The sequence below is a fragment of the Erpetoichthys calabaricus genome, chromosome 9 (assembly GCF_900747795.2).
Source record: "Erpetoichthys calabaricus chromosome 9, fErpCal1.3, whole genome shotgun sequence".
Taxonomy (NCBI): Eukaryota; Metazoa; Chordata; class Cladistia; order Polypteriformes; family Polypteridae; genus Erpetoichthys; species Erpetoichthys calabaricus.
Window position 1 is genome coordinate 164,076,499 of NC_041402.2, and position 16,004 is coordinate 164,092,502.

A 16,004-nucleotide genomic window follows, 5' to 3' on the forward strand; every position below is an offset into this window, starting at 1 on the left:
TCTGATTGAATTAGTACATGACTTCATATAAATCAGGAAAAAAGAGGTCTCAATGACAAACATCTGTTTTGAAAGAGGACGTCAATTAGTTCAAAAATCTTATCCATAACTCACTTCACAAAGGAGAGCCATATTGCTCACCAGGGACATGAAGCTATAACAGGAACTACTGTGTCACTTGCAAATATGTCCCCAACAATACCCTTAAATCTGGTCCCTCTGGTAAATTCACTGTTAAACAATGGGTGTCTTGCTAGTCTATAAATTTTATTTACTGTATTTCTTGGAAGAAGTGTCCAGCCATCCACATAGGCGAAACAAAAAGACAACTGGCAGGTTTATTCAGGGATCATGTTTGCGTCATTAAAATCAGACCTCACAAAGCCTATTGTAGAACACTTCATATCCCTTTAACATAACCACACTGATCTTTCTGTTTGTGTTCTTTTGGAGGGCTTCAAAGATACTATTCACATAAAAACAGAAGAGCCTAAAACTCATTCTCAGCTTTGGATCACATATTTCTCTGGGTCTAAATGACCGACTAACTTTTTAACCTCACCCTTCTTCTCTAATGGCAGATTTTCATCTTGGTTTTGGGTATTCTTTTATATACTTTACCTGCTTTTCTATTTTCAATTTCACATCTGAGGAAGGGTATACAGCTGAAGCATTGTTTCTTTTACCTTGTCTCCTTTTCAGCATGATGTACACTGATTCAGTTCTACACAAACTTCAAAATATACTATCTATATATCTATATGAAAAATAATTCCCCATGTTCCTCTAGGTCTAGCATTCTCTCTAGACATCACTTCTGTCTTAAAACTCTGGCATTTCTTCTATTCAATAGTCAAATGCTTGCCACCAACTCTTGTCCCAGAGTCACACTGACTGGATTCTGGTATGAAGGTAACATTCTAGAAATTACTTTGGTTCCTGCCTGAAACAATTTTTGGATTAATAGTGACTCTGTGTGTACACCAGAAACACCACATTGCTATTCACTTATACAACACTTTGTTCAGTCACCCTTGGTTCCCTGAAAGGACTTTTTAAAATTGTGCTACAAAGCAACCTGAACAATTGAAGCACATGCTCACATGAACACTTCCAGTGCTATATATGGATGTCACAAGATATTGCTACTTAAGTCGCTTCCCTTCAAAACTTCTCCTCTCGTGTAGATACTAATTAGGTGACCAAGGTAACAGCCGAGTCATCAGCCACCAAGTATTCTGGTAGACAATTTATTTACCTGTCTCCAACCAGGATTTGCACTGCATATTACTTATGCTGAAGACCTGGTGCACTAGATGCTAGAAGCACCCTGTGTACATACAAGATATATGACAGGTTTTGAGTTTTCTTACCTTTGGATCTACTGTGAAGACCACTAAATAGGGAACATTCACTAAAAATTGGAAGCTAGAAAATGGTTTTCCATTAAATAAATAAGATCACTGCACTGATCCTAGTAGCTGTAAGTTTGTACGCTTAACCTACATCATGGGTAAATAAATCAAAGCAATGTTTAAAGGATGCAGAAACATTTCAAAACATAGCTGTATTACTGGATATGCAACACGATTATGGACAGGGAAGACATTTTCTAACATTTAGAATTTTAGGACAAAACAATGAACCAGCCTGAACACAGAGCAACATATGATGATAATTATATTGATTTCTAAAAACCTTTCATAATGTACCACTTGAGAGGCTAGAGAACAACCCTAAAAATAATGGGAGTCGAAGAAATTATGTAGAAGGATGAAAAATGCTGAAACATGGAAAGTAAGGTTTTAGCAAGAGAACTTTTTTCAGAAGTAACACGTTAAAAATTGTGTCCCACTAGGACGAGTGCTGCTGCCACAGCTCTTTTTAATTTTTAGAAATGATCTTGATAAAGATATAAGTAACAAGTTGGTTGAGACTGCATATGACACCAAACTATAGGAGGAGGAATACTATAAAACCTACAGACAGCAGAATCATTACTGATGTATCTGTACAGGTATATACGTGACAGGTGAATTGTGATTTAAATAAATGCGCAGTGTTGTACACGAAACCTACAAATGTTACATATGAATGTGCAATGGGAGGGGCTTGTACACCTAATGAGAAGGACTTGGGGTCATAGTGGACTAGTCACTTTCACACATGCAAGTGGTTTACAGAAGAAATTAAATATGCAAGAAGATATTAGATTATACAACATTATGTGTTTATTATTCTTAAGCTATAAATTAACTGAAGAAAGCTCAAGTTCAGGGAAATAAACCTCTTTAGTCTTGAGCAAAGGCAGATGCATGTAGAACTAATTCAGGTCTTCATAAGAATTTCCAAACACATTGGCAAAGTTAATTCATCAGAATTATTTTGACTACATACATACAGAAATCAAAATAAATAGAAGTGTATTTAAGACTAGGCAGCACTTTTTCTCATAAGCAGTTATGGAACAAACTAACAACTCAAACCAATACAAATTTTAAAAAAAGTATCTTGATGAGATTTTGGGTCAACTTGGCTATTAGCTAAGCACACAAGCTTGATGGACTGAATTGTTTTCTCTCATTTGTCACACTTCTACCAGAAATATTGTGTACAGTCCTGATCTCCATATGACAAAAAAGACATACTGTAGTGGTGTTATGGAAGGATCAGAGAAGAGCAAATTGAGTGATTCTAGACTAAGACTACAGAGATGATCAATGAGGAAAGATCATAAAAGTGGAATCTTTTCAGTTCAAGCAAACTTAAGAGGAGACATGATTGAAATGTTCAAACTTATGGAAGTAATTAGTGAATTCCAACTATGATTTTAACATGACGTCTTCAAGAAGAACACAGGGCACAAATGGAAGTTGGTTAAAGGTTAATTAATCACAAATGTTAGAAAGTTTTTTGTCACTCAGGGAGCCATAGATATGTGGAATAAATTAACAAGTATGGAGGCAGATCATAGTACTTTGGGGATCTTCAAAACTTGAATGAATAATAAACCACAAGTTGCAAGAATACAGGTTAAATGAACTGATCTTGTCAAAAATGTTCTTTTGAATATTAAAAATATTTCTACAGTCTAAGCAGCGAGTACCATACATCCTTTTCGTCAGCCATACTTGCCAATTCATTCTATGGGATCCCAAGGCATTCCCAGGCCGTATGGGAGATATTACCCTGCCAGTGAGCCATGGGTCTTCCCTGGGGTCTCCTCCCAGCTGTTCATGCCCGTAAAACCTCCACAAGAATTGACATCCGTATCAGATGCCGAAACCACCTCAACTGATTCCTCATGATGCGGCTCTACTCCGAGCCTCTCCCAAATGTCTGCGCTTCTAAACCTGTCTGCAAGGGAGAGCCCAGCCACCCCATGGAGAAAGCTCATTTTGGCCACTTGTACCCATGATCTCATTCTTTCGGTAACTTTCCAAAGCTCATGACCCTAGTTGAGGGTAGGGACATATATTCTACACATCGTGATATACGCAAGTCAAAGGTGATTATGCTTAAGCTTTATAGAATCAACTAGTGAGTTCTCACCTTGAGTACTGCAAGCAATTTTTGTCGCCAGGTTTTGAAAATGACAAAACAATGCTAGAAATAGTCCAGAGAAGACTAGACCAATTCCAGGATTGAAGGTCATGGATTATGGTGAAAGATGGAAGGATTTAAGTTTTTAAAATTTTGAAAGGAATTAGTACACTGTTAAGACTGATAGACCGAGTGGAAAATCAAGAGCTTTGCCTTCTGACTTGGCTCCTTCTTCACCACTACAGATTGTTATAGCAAATGCATGACTGTGCTCACCGCACCAATTCGTCTGTTTCCCCTCACTCATGAAAAAGACCCCAAGGTACTTAAACTCCTCCACTTGAGGCAGTAACTCACCACCCACTCAGACAGAACAGTCCACCTTTTTCCTACTGAGGCACATACCACCAGTATAATACCAATGCCACATAACAGGGCTATTCAATTAGTTCTAAGTAGGGGTGCGATTACGGAAATTATATTAGTCAAGGGTCCATTATTTTTTCCCCTCAAACAGCTAAAAAAAATAATTGTGACTTATCCTTTCTGTATATCTAATGATTCAAAATCTTTAGAAATTGCAGAATCAGGTTTGAGTTTCAAAATGATGATGTACTTTCACTCTGTCAGTGTCTACTACTTTCTCATTCTTTTCACAGACAAACATGCAAACAATTCACCCTGTTATATCATAAACCAGTAAACTGTATATCTGAGTTCATATTATCGTATAAACACACAGACATGCACAATACAGTATAAACAGACATGTGTATGGCATTCTATCAAGACAAAAGTCATTTCCATTTTCAAAAGGCACTGTATATCCTCACACACAATTCACTGTTGTACCTAACAGAACATATTTGTCACCTAAAGAGCAAAAAACATTTTGACAATATAGCAATAGTAGTTAAATCAGACTCATACATTATATGTGCAAAGCATAGGGAGCAATGCAGGTACTGGCCAGTAATGCATGCTTGATTACTTGCCATAAGTATATATACGTCTAGCTAAACATTGTTAAAATAAATACTATCTCATTCAAGGAGGCATTGTCTCCTGAAAAGGCCTCTAATGTTTCTGACAGTGAGCAAGAAAGGACAGTGGCAATTTGGTGTTGAACTTAGAGCAAGCTGTCTTGAAGTACCTTTGAAAGTTAATATTTTTTTCTCACTGATAAGCACTAAATTGACAAAAATACACACTTCTTCACTCTAATTGGAACAAACATAACTTTCTGTTTTCAGCTTGACGATATCTCTTTTTGGGTAACTAGTTAAAACTGACTGTTTGCACAAAAAGGATGAGACAAGTAAGAATAATGGACACATTTTGTAGACCATATACGTGCTTACAAAAATGAACACTCAAAATTATTTCTCTTTTTTAATAAGTTCATAAGAACCAAATTAAAGCACCTGTAAAAAAAAACACACAATCGGAGCTTGATCTTCTTGAAAGTCACTATGCATATTTTATTTTCGCTATCTCCTTTTTTCCCCAAACCCTTCATTGCCACACATGCACGCTGCTTAACTAGTTTCATAGAAAGTTTACATATTTTGGATCGGTGTCAGAATTGCATTAAAATTAATTTGCAATATAAACTGTAATTCTTAGCTATACTATTAAAATAAGAGGAACAGAATACAAAATCTGGTGGTGCAAAACATACACACACGTTTAATGTATGCTGGGCTAAAGTTTCTTTTACCGAACTGTAATTTATATCATTCACTCAACAATAAATTACCCCCATAGTAAATGGACATCGTCATAAACCTGAAATAATACTTTTCATTTATTTTTATTAGGCAATATTAAGATAATTAACTTCAAACTGACTAACCATCTAAGTTTACAAAGAATACAAAATGCCCCGAAAAAGAATCTCTAAACGGTATTTCTACCTTCTGATTTACTCTGGCGTACTGAACAAATACAAGAAAACCCTTTCTTTTAAGACTACCACATTTTTAGAACTTGCATAGAAAAATAACCTTTCAAAAAACATGTCAAGTTTTAATACGCATGAAATTAAACATAACTTTTCCACTTTTTGTCAAACATATTTGCTCACTGCTTTATGGAGAGCAACGAACCTGCATTGAAGTAATATAATGTTTGATTGAAATGCTGCCTGAACCTCCAAAGGTGCAAATAACTACACAGTATACACAAATATGGAAGTACAGTTTGCATAGTAGCAACCGTTCTTTAGTTGGCAATCTGAAAGACTGTATAAAAATGAAACCCTGCAATTAAAATATATGAATTTTCTCCCTTCATTACCTTATATCACCCACTGTCAATGCTCAACTCCGGCAGCGAACACACACATACTCGCAACCTATTCCAACGGACAATTCCGCCCGCCCCATTCATATCGGGGCTGAATGTCATTAGCTGGTACGAAACGACTAACGAGAACTTAGACTTCTGATAGGCCAAAATAATTATCCATCTTCCTGACAGGGAAGGCGGGTCGGCTTTAATGTTACTGTGCCGCTTCATCGAGTGACGTGTCCCAGTCGACAAAAACCGGAAGCGCATGCGTGACGTGTCATGAGGACCCCTACAGGTCGGAGGCTGATTTTCAGGAAAATTAATGAAACCTTCGTGCTCTTTACTGAGGTTTGTAAATTTAATAAGAGTTTAAAAAATAAAATTTATTCCGTTACAAGATGATGGACGAGTTCGAGAAAGACTGCTAAAACGTATCATTATTTTATTTTGACATCTATAGACGTCAATGTTGAGTTCTTGATTGTAAAAAACAAGACTCTTGTTTATTCTGTGCTGACCCCAATAGGCCGGAGGATAATATCAGCGATATTTGTAAAACTTAATTAACACTGATTTTGTTACATTGATTATTACTACAGGTAGCTTCCGCATGTTAACATTTATCTGTTATATCTTAACTTAGCATCTTGTGTAGACTGTTCTTAATAACATACCATTCATTATTAGTTAAACAATATTTACTTCAAAATATACCAACAATATTGGTAGAAATAGCGAATTTCTTGTCTGTAATTATTTCTAATTTATTTTGCTTCGTATGCATAGATCATAAGGACAATATTTACTGTATGCTACCAGTAAGAATTTATTGGTAAAATGCCTTTTAATAATTAACAATTAACGTGTTTAGCATTTTTATTTCTTCTAAGTGACACGATTCACAGTTATCCAGTGTTCAAAGCATGTTGATGTTTAACATAAACGTTATGTCATTTAATTATGTATTTATAATTAAACAGTTGCAATAAAAATCCAGCCTAACATTAATCAATACATGTAAAATGTGTAAGATTTCTAGGTTCATCCGATGTAATCATAATTGGATTTAGCAAATATTGGGTCTGTAGCTCAATTTTTAGTCAATACAGTCAGTCAAACCCGCTATATCCCATATTTGCGTCAAGACATCTCAGAGTAAAGGTGACTGTAATGCACTTTTACAGTGGAATGGAAGCAGTGATAATAACAGAAGAATAAAAAGAAAACGTCCTGTTTGAAAATGGTAATCACAAGCAAAAAGGATACTTGCACTGATATCTCTAAATAAACATTATATTAACTTGATTGGGTAGTGTACACTACATACCGTATAATTAAACTGTCACTTTAGGCCTTAAATGGTTATGCAGAAGTACACTCAGCAGCCACTTTATTAGGCACGCCTGTTCAACTGCTTGTTAACACAAATATCTAATCAGCCAATCACATAGCAGCAGCTCACTGCATTTTGGCATTTAGACATTGTCAAGATGACCTACTGAAGTTCAAACCAAGCATCAGAATGGCGAAGAAAGGTGATTTCAATGACTTTGAATGTGTCATAATTGTTGGTGCCAGATGGGCTGGTCTGAGTGTTTTCAGAAACTGCTAATCTCCTGGGATTTTCACATGCACAACCATCTCTAGGGTTTACAGAAAATGGTCTGAAAAAGGGAAAATATCCAATGAGTGACACTTCTCTGGGCATAATGCCTTGTTGATGTCAGAGATCAGAGGAGAATGGCCTCTTCTCGGCGGTTTCACTTTGGTGATAGAGTCGCTTTCTTTGAACGTCATGCTGTAGCCTCGCATTTCCGGGCCGGACAGACAGACACACACACTTCCACATGTAGACGTTTATGTATAAGATAAGCTTAATTTAAGGATATTGTGACCTCTGGGCACAACACAAAGTCATTAAATGTACTTTTAAGTCTAGACATGCTGGGTTCTTCTATTCTCCAATTATCTCAATTTAAAGAGTGGTTTCTTTTTTTCTCTCCAGTCAGCACAGTAACATTTTCAATTCAATTAATTTTTGTGTAGGGTTCTTGCTCAAGTACAGACACAGGACAATGGCGTACATTTGCAACTCTTGCCTTCTGTATTTTGTAAGACAAATTTTCTCTGAAATTTTTCACTTTGAACTATTGCCTAATTGCTAACCCTTGCATGTACACCCACACATTAAAATAGGTAAAAAACTCTATTTGAGAAAAACTCTAGATTACATAGCCTACTGTCTTTTCTATAATATCTATAAGCTCACATTTTTTTAACATCACCAAAGATGACTGGTGTTCAAGCTAAAACTGCATTTCTGGTCTTTCTTTCATGCCACAATGTGTACTGTCCACCAAAATAAAAATTTCACTTGGATTTAATGTACCAATGGGATTTATTGACAGAAATTCATAATACTTTTACAAATTGTCACAATTATCAAGTAGCACACTGTCATTCTGCTTTTGTGTGCACTTTTCACAATCTGTAAATATATTTATTACATAACCAATGGCCACCTGAAATTACCTGATCTGAAATGCACAACCAAGAAGAAATATGCTTCCTTTAGCTGGAATACAGGAGAGTTTATATATTGTGTCATTATTGTGTTGAACTTGACCAGCATTCATTTTTTGATTAAATGACAACATGGACTAATAGCATATATACTTATCAGATTGTTTTTATTAAATGAATGCAACTTAGCAAGATTTCAATACAAATAATCAGAGTCTAGGACAAAGCATGAGCAAAAAGTGTTCATATGAAAATCTGGAAGCAAGGAATTAGCTGTCAAGTGAAAGCTTCATACCGCTGAATCTCTCAATATTATTTTCAGATAAAGGAAGCAGATTGATCAAATCCTAATGGTTGAGACCAGGGCCTCCTGGTTTGTTAACACTGCTCTTTGAAAGGGTGTGCCTTTTTCAGTTCACTACAATATGTCAGTGCATTGCAGAGGTCCAAACCACATTTGGAAAGAAAAAAAAAAAGCCAGCCGTTACGTTTCTCATGGAACACAGATATTAGATATCCCATTCAAAAGACATACAGTATGTAGGAGCATTCCACACAACTATCAACGTTTAATACACAACATCTTCAGAAGATTTCAGGCCTACACTAGAAGCTGTCCCTCACATACAGCAACAGGATGCTTGTCTCATTCCTAGCTCTCATTGTCTACATCAGATTACCACTGTCTGGGACCATAGGACTTCATTTTTTTTCCAGTCCTTCTTTCTGCCCTTATCATGGCATTGCAGTCTAGATGAGCACAGGTACAAGGGCAAAAATGAAAAACAGTAAAACTAAAAGGGAAATATTAATTCATCAGTGACTCTTAATCTAGCACTGCAGAAGATCTGTTCAAAAGGCTAAAAGGCAAAAAAAAACTACATAGCAAAGCACAAATCCAGAACAAATCAAATTTCGCCTTTTAACACAACAGTATAATGCATGTTGTAGTGATATGGTTAATCCTGATTAAATGACACATATTTCTTATGCTTGTGTCCCTTTTCAAAAGCTTTAAAAAACCTGGCAGTATCCACTTCTGCATCATGCCTTGTGTTTTGCTTACACCTACACTCAGGTGTAAAGCTTGGTTTGGGTCCTTTTGTCACAAGTAGTTTTTTTTTTTGTTGTTGTTGTTGAGGTAAGACATGCCTTCAAAAGGTCTGATCACATCATTAACTTGTAGCCAAAGTTGTCTCTCAAGAAAAGAGAATCCAAACAAACAAAAATAGCAAATCATAGGTAGGCTAGAAAGACATGCGAAAGGGGGATGGATATTGATGGTCAAAAGAAACGAGTTTTCTTTTTATATGGGGCAAATGGCACAGCTTCTATACAAAAATAAAGTCACAAGTCTCAGGCACAAGGCAGTCACAAAGTCTATAAAACATTGTTCACATAAAACAATATTTTTCAGTGTTAAATCAATCGAAGCATCAAATTTCAGAAAAAAATCAAAATATGCCACTCCCCCAACCTTAAATAAATCTTCATATAAAACCTAAAGAGTTAATTTTTCTTTTGCATTCATTTTTTTTATGTACTGTCCGCTAACAGACATGTGCAATCTTCAGGTGGTTAATGGCTGCCAGAATCGGCATCTGACCACCCTTTAAGAGGAATCAAGTGTCTTGCACTGTCTCATCAGCTGTGGAGAGCAGCCTGAAACTGTATTGTTCCCTTAATGTCCCATGGTGGAGCTCACTGTGCAGCAAGAGGGCGATGTCGAGCTGGAGATGAATGGGGAGAAGACAGGCTTCTCCGTGGAGGCCCGAGGTGGTCAGGGACGACTGAAGGTGTACAGTCTTGTTGAACAGTTTGTTGCTAATCATCACAACCAGAGAGAAGAGGCGTAACGGAAAGTGGCTGGACAGTAAAAGACAAGAAAAACAAATAAAGAAGTTAGAAATGTGTATGTTCAAAAGGACCAATTTAGTAACCATTAAGGCACTGTAAAGAGATTTTGTGATCCAGGAATTTAAATTTAAATATCACCACCAACTGCAAAACGAGCAAAGTAAAACTTTGAAGATATTAATTTACAGACTGAAAACAAAAATGAATCAGTTCAGTATCTTTTATATATACACAAATATTAGAAACACTTGTACACTTGGTTATCCATGTAGTTACTTAATCAGCCAATCATGTGCCAGCATGTGAAAAAAGTTATATTTGCATATATTAATACAAATTGTGAAAGTACTGATTGGTAAACGTTGGTACCCAAACTCTACACTTGCTTCAACAGCTGTCTTTACATTAAGTACCCAACTGAATGGGCTACCGATATAGAAATGGTTTCTTCAACAAACAGTCTAGAAAGAGGCTTCAACTCCCTGCAGTTCTTAGTTGGTTTAACAGTAAACTGCATACAAAGATGGGTAGGTATCTACCACATTAACCTTTTAATGTGTAAATCGTAAAATGAAATTAAAACTTGCTGTACTTTTCACCCATACTGCATCCTTAATATTATACACTCACTGAGCAAATTATTAGCAACAACTGTGCAGCTGCTTATCCATATAATTTTCTAATCAGTCAATCATGTGACAGCAGTACGATATAAAAATCATGCAGATACAGGTCAGGAGCTTCAGTTATTCACATTAAATACCAGAATGGGGAAAAACTTCGATCTCAGTGACGCAATTGTTGGTGGCAGAAATTCTGTGTTGAACATTTCTGTAACTGCTGATCTCCTGAAAGTTTTATTTACAACAGTCTCTAGAGTTTACTCAGAATGGTGCAAAAATCAAAAAAATCCAGAGAGCAGCAGCAGTTTTGTGGACTTAAAATATTTTGTTGATAAAGAGATGTCCGAGGAGAATGGCCAGACTGATTGGAGGTGACAGATAGGCTACAATAACTCACATGACCACTCTATACAACATAGTCTGGTCTGATGAATCTTGATTTCTGCTGAAGCACACAGATGGTATGGAGCCAACAGCATGAATACATGCACCCAACCTGCCTTGTGTCAATAGTCCTTGCAAGTGGTAGTGATGTACTGGTCTGGGGAATGCATGCCACGGCCTATTTGAGTACTGTTGCTGAACATGTGCATCTCTTTGTGGCCACAATTTACCCATCTTCTAGTAATTACTTCCAGCATGATAATGCACCATGTCTCAAAGCAAAAGTCATTTCAAACTGGTTTCATGAACATGACAATGCGTTCAGTGTTCTACACTGGTCACTGGACCCATTCACCAGATCTGAATTCAAAAGAACACATTTGGGATGTGGCAGAACAAGGGTTTTGTAGCATGAAAGTGCAGCTGACGAACTGCATGAAGCTATCATGTCAGCATGGACCAGTAATCTCAAAGGATTGCTCCAAAACATCTTGTGCAATCCATGGCACAAAGAACAGAGGGTGGTTTTAGAGCAAAAGGAAGCTTTAGCCAGTATTAGTATAGTGTTCCTAATAATTTGCCCAGCAAGTATATATGTATTTGCATACTGTACATGGATGAAAAACAAGTATAATCTGAATGTATGAGTATATAGAGGATGGCTCCCTTGATATTTTAGAAGAAAAACCTGCCTTCATTCTTTTATAGCCTAATACATTTTTGGATAGGGTCGGGGGTGTTGAAATGCCAAATCTCTGCAGTGTTCTCTGGAACCTACAAAATTTGAATCCACTTCTTTATGCATGTATGACAACAGAGACGTATGCATCCTTGTTGCTGCTCTTTGTCTCCTAGGACAGAGGTACATATGACAATAGGAAGGCCAAATATACCCATTTCTTTGTAGTAGGATTTTGCATGAAGACCTTAATTTGCACCCATACAAAATGATGGTAGTGCAGGAACTCACTGAGAGAGACTTGGAGAGCAGAGCTTTAGAAAGTTGGGTAGTGCAGGAACTCACTGAGAGAGACTTGGAGAGCAGAGCTTTAGAAAGTTGTGAGCGAACATTCTGTAAACTGTTCATCGAGATGCCATTGTCATGTGCAGTGACAAGGCACATTTCCATTTGAATGGTTGTGTAAATAAAAATTTTCACTATTGGGCTGACACCAACCTTCGTGAACTTCATCAGAGACCACTGCACAGTGAGTGCGTTACAACTTGGTGCGCCGTTGCAGAATTTGGTATTGTAGGCCCTTACTTTTTTGAGGAGGAGGGAGTAATGGTCACTGTCACTTCAGAACGTTAAAATGCTAAAGAACTTTTTGAGGCCCCAACTGGAAGAAACAGATGTTGTAGATGCCCGATTTCAACAGGATGGAGCAACAGCTCATACGGCATGGGGATCAATGCAAGTTTTGCAGGGGATGTTTCCTGGGAAGCTGATATCCCTGTGCAGCGATGTCAGGTGGCCTGATCTCACTCTGTGCAATTTTTTCTTCTGGGGCTATCTCAGGTAAAAGGTATACATACAGTCATTGACCTCAAAGCCTTCAAGCCATCAAGGACGCTATTTGCCATGAAATTGCCGCTATTCCCTTTCAAATGGCCAAACGAGTCATGTGAGCATTCAGATATTGTCTCGAAGAGTGTATCGCTAATGATGGCCACGACCTTGAAGACACCATTTTTAAAACACAGTGAAAAAAATCTATTTTGTATACGCTTCCTTGCATCATAATGAAAAATATTTAATCACGTAGCATTTTGTAGAATAAATGTTTGCAATGTGGAACTTCTTTTTGGCTCACCCTGTATAACACTTGCTGCCTTAGAAAGGCAAACATGATAACTGAAGACCTTGACCATCCTGAACTGAATTCCAACCTTCTATCTAAAGCAGAAGTAGAATTAGGGGCAACTTCTATCAACAGGTGGTACATTCCTGAACAGTCAGTCAAAAGAACACTGTCAAATAACAGTGTGTGTGTATCTTGCATAATTTCATTTTCTACTGGGAGAGGTTCTGGTTCATTCATGGACCCAAAATGGGTCAAAAAGAGTTGGTAAACATGTAAAATTAAATGATTTTAACTCACCTTGTTGAGATATAAACATTAGAAAATAAGGAGGTGTAATCAATTTCATACTTACTAGAGTTTCACTGGAGTTTTGGCCTCATTAGCACTAATAATGAAGAGAGGAAAAAGGATCGAGAACAGACAACCACTAGAAAGAAAAACAAAATAATTTTATAATATCAAAAGTTTATAGAAATTTGGTAACAGAAATGGTGAATAATCACCCATATTGTCTAAGATTCTGCAGTTTCAATGGCTACATACAGTTAAAAGAAACAATAATTATGAACAATAAATGGACAATGCTAACTTATTAATTACCAAGCAATGAAAGTGACTTAGGGTTTAATGTTAACATACCATTCTAATTATCAAGGAAATGGATGCAAAATTGTGCACTACTGTAAAGGCTATGCATATAAATGAATCAGAATAATGTTCAGACTCCCTATTAATCCATAAGGACTGCAAATGGTTTAAATTGTGCAGTTCTGCTCATTATATACAAAAACACAAATAAACAAGTTGAAATCAAGACTAAAGTGCATATCATTCTTTGAAGGTCTAAGGGAACTGTGATTCTTTAGAAGTGAAAAACAATATTTTTCCAGCTAACCAATAAACCTGAGACATCAGAATTATTTGCAATACCACTTTAGTTAAGGACCCCAAGGGAAATTAGGTGAAAGTTTGTTAAAGGAAGAACCCAGTAAGTATTTCTAATTCAAAAATTAAAAATTAATAAAAACATACTAAGTCAAAGAGTAGTGGATGATACCTTTGAGTTTCAAAAAATGGGGACGAGATCAGTGGCAGAGCTACATTTTTGGGGCACTGAAGCTTGAACTGTTATGAGGGCCCCTTCGCAACCAGCAACGGGGTCTGGGTAACCATGATTATCTTCTTCGATAGGGCTATTCCATGACAGACCACAATTTTTTTATACTTTAATAACCTTTACATTTTTATTTGAAGTATTATTTTGTATTGAATTACACTATATTATTAAAAAAAAAAAAACATCCAATATAGTAGACACCCATAATTTTTAAGCAATGTGGACTAAAGTCGCTTCTGCAGCCCCTTCAGGGTTAGGGGCCCTGAAGCTTATGTTTCATGAGTTTCAGAGTAGATCCACCCCTGGATGAGACACTGTAAATAACAGGTGTCAGCTCCTCAAATAAGCTTGATAAACTACATGACATCCTTTCAATTTCTCTAAAATAAGCCATTAAGAATTGAAACTATTGTATCATCAGCACACAACCAAAATATAAACTGTTAAGTAGATGTACATGTCTCATTTTCATACCTAATGATATAGGAAGAAGGCAAGGCAGTTAGAAGAGCCATTGGAAGCCCAAAGCCAAAGTAATAGGGCCAATTTCGTTCAATATTGGAGAGCCGCTGGTGCATCTCAATGCCTACATGCCAGTCATAAAAGAAACACATGGAATATTACATTAATTGTCAAAATAATAAAATATGTTACATACGCAGTAAGTCCAGTTAAAAGACATGCTAATAAGATTATAAGAGGAGGGCGGAGAAACTCGAAAACAAATGGATTAATTTTGTTTAGCTGGAGTACTACTCTGAACATCCAGTGCAAATATCCAGTGCATGGACAAGCTCAACAGACTATTATTATTTACCTATAATTCACTATTAATTTAATTATCCTACAACACTTTGTAATTTTTACTGCTTTAGCATTTATGTCAACTAGCAGTTAATCCATAAACATACGGATAGTCACTTATACTAAATGAGTTTAGTGCCAGCAGTTAACCTGCACAAGCACACAGAACACGGACAAACTCCACATTGACATTGACTAAGCTGGGGTATGATTCCAAATATTTGGAACTTTGAAGCAGTGGCCCACTACAAAGTAATCTTAAATTATATTTGCATTAAGTGTTACAATAGTGTGATAGCCTCATTCTCATAACAAAGCATCTCTTATTTGGCAAAAAAAGAACACATCACACACACACAAAAAGAACAATATTAATGCAAGGTACTTACCGTGATTAAACCAACGGTACTCAAAGCAGTAGAGTGAATAAAGTAGAGACATATGAAGAAGGCTGATCAGCTGACCAATGACATCAATAGGGAAGAGACAGACTATCATTCCCTTTAAAGAATAATGAGAATAATAAAAGATATTCATGTTAGAAAAAAAGTCGTCACTGTTTATATATAAAAGCAATTAAACAAGGGAGGCCAAGGGTAATACCTGAATGAGGAAGAGGGCCTGAAGCAACAGGTTGAAAAGCATGTCTGCTATGATCTTACTAACACTTGGAAAGGGCTGAATCTTTCGCCCTGACACTTCAAAAGCAAGATCTGCAATGTCCTGAAGAACAAAATGGGAAAGAAATATGTTCCAAAAATATTTTAAGACACACTAAGAATATACTGCAAATTAAATGAAGAAATATACTAATGGTTGCACAAACCTGAAACCATATGGCATTGACAATTTTGCTAAGAACAAAAAGGGGCAAGACCCAGAGGGCACTGAAAACTGAAGTCAAGATGAACTCTAACCAGGACCATACATCACCATGGAGAGAAGGATCCCCTTAAAGAAAAATAAACATTTTTATTATATCTTGACAATAAAAGGAATATTTACATGAAATCTTACACTTTCCCAGTCATCCATCCATCCATCCATTTTCCAACC

At 36.6% G+C, this 16,004-nt stretch overlaps 2 protein-coding genes across 2 annotated transcripts in view; both read right to left on the reverse strand.

Annotated features, from left to right (window-relative positions):
- The window catches only part of stt3a (STT3 oligosaccharyltransferase complex catalytic subunit A), a 43,952-nt gene extending 37,999 nt beyond the window's left edge, over positions 1 to 5,953 (reverse strand). Inside the window, exon 1 of the mRNA XM_051932135.1 lies at positions 5,842 to 5,953. The gene's annotated coding sequence lies outside the window, so the exon portion shown is untranslated. The remainder of the gene's footprint in view (positions 1 to 5,841) is intronic.
- Positions 5,954 to 8,214: 2,261 nt separating this feature from the next.
- Positions 8,215 to 16,004, reverse strand: part of ei24 (EI24 autophagy associated transmembrane protein) — a 29,149-nt gene continuing 21,359 nt past the window's right edge. The window contains 7 exon segments of the mRNA XM_028810367.2: positions 8,215 to 10,128; positions 10,131 to 10,224; positions 13,380 to 13,454; positions 14,619 to 14,730; positions 15,338 to 15,449; positions 15,552 to 15,671; positions 15,775 to 15,899. Of these exon segments, the coding sequence (XP_028666200.2) occupies positions 10,060 to 10,128; positions 10,131 to 10,224; positions 13,380 to 13,454; positions 14,619 to 14,730; positions 15,338 to 15,449; positions 15,552 to 15,671; positions 15,775 to 15,899 (707 nt within the window). The 3' untranslated portion in view covers positions 8,215 to 10,059.